Genomic DNA, 6,000 nt, shown 5'->3' on the forward strand with positions numbered 1-6,000 from the left:
CCCATTTTTAAAACCTTGTTTCCTCAGCAGGTTAATATTATGGGACTTGATAAAATACAGTATGGGAGGCAGGTGGTAGGAAACAGCAACAATTTTATCTGCCTGGCCAGGTTAGGTTCTCATTTGTATCCATGGCATTCATCATACCAAGACACATATGGCCATCTAAGACCACATGCAAAATAGTCTACACAAGCACTAGGAGGGTTGCTTCATTTTGATAACTTCAGGATTACACTTTTTTCTCTCAGAATTTCAACCCCAAAATACAGCATAGGTAACAGGCTCCCACCAATAACTTCTGCAGGTGCCATATCGAGCCTTACTGTGATGCATGTGCACTTCACTAAGGTCTGGGTTACAGGTTTATGTTCCCTGTTGCACCCTGTCCGGCAAATCAGGGATTGTGAACTTGAGTACACGCGAGCTCTGAACAGAAGCTGGGTGTGAAAGGCCTCTTCCTCTGGAAGTAATTCTATTCAATATCAACTGAATTAATATCAAATAGAAAAAGTATCTCCTACCAGCCTACAACACAATGCAATCTCATCTGGAATAAACACATTGTAAATAACTATCAGATGTCATCCGTATGTACTTCTGAGTGAGGAGGAAGGAAGTAGTGTTGGAAAGAAATGCCTTCCCAAACATAAATCACTCACGTAAATTGCTCCCTTCCAGCATCAGACAGAGATCCTTCTCTTTTTCACAAACCAGCAGGTTTTGCCCCATTTCTGAGCAGCAGCTGTATGGTGAGTAGGGGAAGAGGAGTCATCTCACCAAGACCTCTTGATTCACATCTGTATGTCCTTTGCCACGTCTACATGTAAATTCCCAGATTAGTAGAGCTGCCTCAGAGAGTCCTGAGGTGGAGGAGAAAGGACAACAGCAGGGCAGCACCACAAGCTTCCACATACACTGGGGTATCCAGTGACAGAGCCTTGGGAGGATCCAGGGCCCCTGTGTAGTGAGATAACTGTCCTACTCCCTCATGTCAATCACATGAAAAAATAAAAAACACCTACGTTAGGCAGCAAGAAAGAAAACAACAAAACTCCTATTCCTGACAGGGTCAGAGGTGAAAACCTCCAGAGGGTGGTACAGATTTTAATTAACAGCATCATCTCAAAGAACACAAGGGCTTTCCAAGTGGTACGAAAGACCTGACAAGTCTTTTCTGCAACAGAGCGTCCTTTATCAGCACGCACTGCCAGACTGGGCCTTATGAATTATAAAGTGTCAAGGTGAGGAAGCACAAACACCTCACCCCCACTGACAACTCACTTGAATCAATTTACCTGCTCTATGAGGAGACACTTGAGCACATCAACCTCGAGGAGCACTTCTTTGCAGACATCATCTCAAGCACATCTATTGATCAAACAGCCTGGCCACTGCCAATCATTTTAAAGTTATTTAATGGCAGAACTGCCAGTCACTCACGCACAAATGAACAATGCTAGAAGTATAACCATCTGAAAAGCAGAAAGCAAACAGAATAATTCATTGCATCCAAAGGAGATGGAACAACATCAATTTTCAACTCACACAGAGGAAGTACCAATGACAAAGTCAGCATCCTATCATCAGACATAATCAATGTTACACTTAACTGCCAGAAAAATAAATTAGAAAATAAAACTGTACCTGCTAGTGGATAAGAAATATTGATGACTACCCTTGCTAGTAATTGGTAGTTTGCTAAACTGTTCTGTCACTAACCTCTATAAATATTTAAAACTTTGGAAATGGGTTTCCTTATGTGTTTCACCTCTGTTTCCAAAACACACTGCAGAAATTACCGCAGCTTAGGCAGGAACTGAAAACTTTCCCTATCCAAGGGATATCTGTTATGTGTGCATTTTGCAAAGTGACTTCCTTTATGCTTAAACAGTAAGTATATGGATTCTGTTCCATGCAATATAGAACTCTCAGTACACATTAAATATAGACTACTGAGAGTTCCAGAGAACTTGCTCATATTTTATCTGTCCCCAAAACAGACATAAGAAACTTAATAAGGCATACCTAGGCATAGATTCAGTTTCTTCCTGAAACATAAGCTCAAACAGAAGCGACAGACATCACAGAAATTATTGCTACAATTCAGCAGCCAGTGTTGTCCTAGAAATCAGAGCTAGAGACTGCAATAGTAATTCCTGCCCTTTGAGTCCCTCTGCCTGTTATTTTTTATCCTAATTACATGGGATTGATTCGCTAAAAGAGAATTCCTGCATTCCTTTCTGCATATATCTGACGGTGAAAATTAGAATAGTCCCTGCCCTGCCTGTCTCCAGGGACACTTTAACTGACTGACAGCATCAACCACACAGGTGTTAAATTCACCCTTAAAAGTCATTCCTAGTTCTCATCAGTGCTAAGCACCAGAACAGACCTTCCTTTTAATACCTGGTGTTAATTTTTTTCAATTTGCCTTTCCAGGTACAGCCCAGAGAGCTGCTATCTCAGTTGTCACCGCCGATAAGGGCTGGTACCACGAGTGTTTGGGTGCTGCTGGGGGAGCTGTTCTGTGTGCGGCGCCACTCTCAGCATCAGCCTCCTCTGCCGGTACCAGGGAGCAGCCTATCGATCCTCCCGGCTCAGTGCAAAGCCCAGCCGGTTGCTAAAAGCTTCTGAGAGAGATATTAGTTACTTGGACTCTTGTTTTTTTCACAGAGAATAATGAGTTCATGCTTTTTCCATGTGGTGGCTGTGAATTTGGGAAGAGTTTAGGCTGTTTAGTATATGTGTGCTATTAGAGCAGCTAATCTTAAAACCACATAGATTCAGATTTTATTTGAATTTGCAGGGCCATGTAAGACAATGGTTATGCTTTACAAACCCCGAATAAAACTCAGGACCAGAAATTAGAGAAAAAGATAGTATCGAGGGGGAAAGGATCCTAAGTCAACACAGGTCTCTGCAGCTGTGACAAATCAGACCCTATCTCATAGTCCTTAAGCAGGCGGGATTGCTACTGTCAGGCTGAGAGGTGTTGGGAGTCAGGTGTGTCCTGACTAAGTTGTTCTCCCAAGCCCTCATAAGCTGTTCTCTCAGCCATCCACTAACCGAATTTCAGACAGGCACAACAGCAGCACATAAACCCCAGAAGGGAAGGGGGCCCAAACAACACAGAGAACCAACAGTGTAATTTCACACAAGTTGTGCTTGCTCTTGTGCTTTCACCACTTCTCAGTGATATTGCCTGGCCATTCTAACAGATGACAATCAAAATTAATTACTAACACTTTGGGGGGTTTTTTATATTGTCTTTTTGGACACAAGATTCTACATAACTGTGCAGAAACAAGAATATTACCATCTTCTTTGATGAAGGTTAAGGTAAACAAGACAACCATCAGGGATGGCCTATGCATACATACAGTGCAAGGATGTGGCCTAGGCAGCACTTCCAAGCCCAGGTTCCTGGGATTTTGTTTCCTCAAGAAGCAGAAGTGTTAGAAGACCCTCAGAAATCACCAGGTTAAATCTACAATGAAGGTGACAAGTATACTTGTGGATCTACAGGTGAAAGAGGCAGATTGGGAGAAATGTCTAGCCACATGTCTCCCTGTGCTCTTCCCTCATTTAAGAATACTTTTTTCATATAACCTGGATGGATTTGACTCTCTCCAAATTCAATTCTGCTAACGTGCTTATGTTGAGAAGACAGTGCTGCAGAGAAATGATTCAGCTTTGGATGAAGAAAGGGAGAGAGCAGAAAGGGTGGGAGAACCTTAATTAACAGGTTTCTTTCAAAAAGAAAATTGGTTTGTTTTCTTTTTTTTCCCTAACAAATCTGTCATTGTTGAGACTTAGGAAATTAGCTTGTAACCAGGTAGGCGATCAACAGGCAAATATCCTATGGCTTAATGACTTGTGGATCACAAGATACACACAGCCAGACCTCATTATACTTATCCTCCAGATCAAAAGGTTTTCACATAAATGGGGTGCAATCTACCATAGCAGGGAGCTGCTTCAGGCCTTCAGGATTTTACTTCTTTAAAGTTTTGGTGATTACATAATCGCTTTTTTTGTAACAGCTCAAAGCACTGTGTAGCTAATGGGCAGGTAGAACGAGGGAAACAGCTGAAAAGCAGTCTTGACAAACAGCTGTGGCAATAAGTGTCAGCCCTAGCCCACAAGGGTCAATCCCCTTATGAAACAAGCATTTAATTCTTTACAATTTTTAATTAAAAATCTACCAAGACGATTATAATACTTTCTTAAGATTTTGATGGGGGGAGGGGGAGAAGGGGGGGTGTGTCATGCAGACTACAAGTTGCTTCACTTGAGATGCTGTGCTGGTGGCTCCCACACAAACACCACCTCACAAACGGGTGATGCAGTGGGGACCCCAGCATGTACCTTTTGCCCACAGGATTTAATAAAGCACTGCTTCATTAACACCACCACGCTCTGCTGTAGCCCAGCTACACTTTGGCTCCAGTTCAGCATCCTCTGAAACGGGAGAGTGAAACACAGGACTCTCACCCGGACCTGAGATACTTTGTGAGCCCTTCCCCGTGGGGTCAGCATCCCAGGCCGGCAGCGGGGCTGCGGGCAAGCGCTGTCCGGGGCGCCTCTGCCCTCACTACCCACTCGAGGGCGGCAGGGGCAGCGCCCGGCGCTTCGCCCGACTGAAGCGGGGTGGGCAGGGCAGGCAGCCAGCTCCGCTTCCAAATACCGGCCAATACCCCCGTGGCTGCCGCCGCCCTGGGCGAGGGTCCGGCGGGGCTCAGCCGGCGCTGTCTCCCGCAGGGGTGACAACGCGGTAGCTCTACCCGAGCATCCCCGCGGGGCTTTTGTGCCTGCCTCGGGCGGGGGCCCGGCCGGTCCTCTCCCGAGGCGCTGAGAGCGCAGCCCCGCGGTAGCATCCTGCCGGGGGCGGGAGAGGCGACCGGGGCATGGAAGCACCGAGCGGCTGCGGCGGACAAAGCGAGGAGGCAGGCGGGGACCCCCTCCATCCCCTACTCTCCTCTCCCCTCCCCGCGGCTCCGCTGCCGGCGGTGCCCGAGCCTCAGCCGCCAGCCCCGCATCCCGCGGCGGAGGCAGGGCCCGGCATTGCTCCGGCCCCTTCCCCGCAGCTCCCCTACCTGTTCGGAAGAAAGCATCCACCTCGGAGTCAGGGACAGCGCCTTCCTCCGCCGCCCCTTCGGCGGGATTCATGGCTGGGGGAGAGGCGGCAGCGAGCCCGGCAGCTGGTAATATCCAGTAAGTTAGGGAGGAGGAGAGCCGAGAGAGAGAGAGAGAAAGAGGGAGGGAGAAGAGAAGGGAGGGAGGGATGGAGGCGCGTTCAGCAGCGAGCCCAGCCGAGCGCCGCCCGGATCATCCCTTCCACGGTGCCTGCGGGGCGGCTGCCCCGGGGCTGCGCTGGGCGGCGCGGCCGGGGCGGGGTGCCGGTGCCGAGCCTCGCCGCCGGCCCCCTCCCCTCCACCCGCTATTGTTCCGACCTGCTCCGCTCCGCTCCCCCCGCCGCCGCCGCTGCTGCTGCTGCCCCTCGCCGCGCTGACAGCCCAGCCCGGCCCGGCCCGGCCCCCGGCGGCCGCCCCCGCCGCTTCCCTGCCGGCACTTCCTGAGCCAGCCCGGGCTCCGCAGCAGCGGCGCCCCCCGCAGCCGGGGCAGCCCCTCGGCGGGGCGCGGCCGCGCCGGGCGGGGCGGGCCGGGCCGGGCACAGGTGCGGGCACGGACGCCCCGGCTGGGGAGGGGGCTAATTCCCTACCGCTGTGCGCTCCGCAGCCGTGCCGCTGTGCATCCCCGGGCTGCACCGCTGCCATGGCTCCCCTCCGGGGGACTGCCGCGGCGCTCGGCTGTCAGCTGCGCAGGTACTCGAGCAGCGAAAGTGAACGCTGATGTGGTTACACGGACATAAAAATTCTTCTTCTTTTTCTTTTTTCTTTTTCACGTTCATGAGCTGTAGGGCACGATTGCTTTGGAAACGATCAGTGAAAATGCATGTTGTTGCAGGTATGCTTTCGTATTTTATTCTTTACAGTA

The 6,000-nt window shown here is 49.8% G+C and overlaps 1 protein-coding gene across 2 annotated transcripts in view; it reads right to left on the bottom strand.

Annotated features, from left to right (window-relative positions):
* Positions 1–5,745, bottom strand: part of KALRN (kalirin RhoGEF kinase) — a 500,698-nt gene extending 494,953 nt beyond the window's left edge. The window contains exons 1-2 of one of the 2 annotated variants that reach the window (XM_071561941.1): positions 5,726–5,745; positions 5,100–5,204 (exon numbers count right to left, since the gene is read on the bottom strand). In XM_071561941.1, coding sequence (XP_071418042.1) covers positions 5,100–5,172 — 73 coding nt within the window. In that variant the 5' untranslated portion in view covers positions 5,173–5,204; positions 5,726–5,745. Of the gene's footprint in view, positions 1–5,099; positions 5,205–5,456; positions 5,481–5,725 lie in introns of those variants that run through there. The other variant, XM_071561942.1, reaches the window with a different exon arrangement.
* Between the last annotated feature and the right edge of the window lie 255 nt (positions 5,746–6,000).

Source organism: Pithys albifrons, chromosome 8 (genome assembly GCF_047495875.1).
Source record: "Pithys albifrons albifrons isolate INPA30051 chromosome 8, PitAlb_v1, whole genome shotgun sequence".
In the NCBI taxonomy this organism is placed as follows: Eukaryota; Metazoa; Chordata; class Aves; order Passeriformes; family Thamnophilidae; genus Pithys; species Pithys albifrons.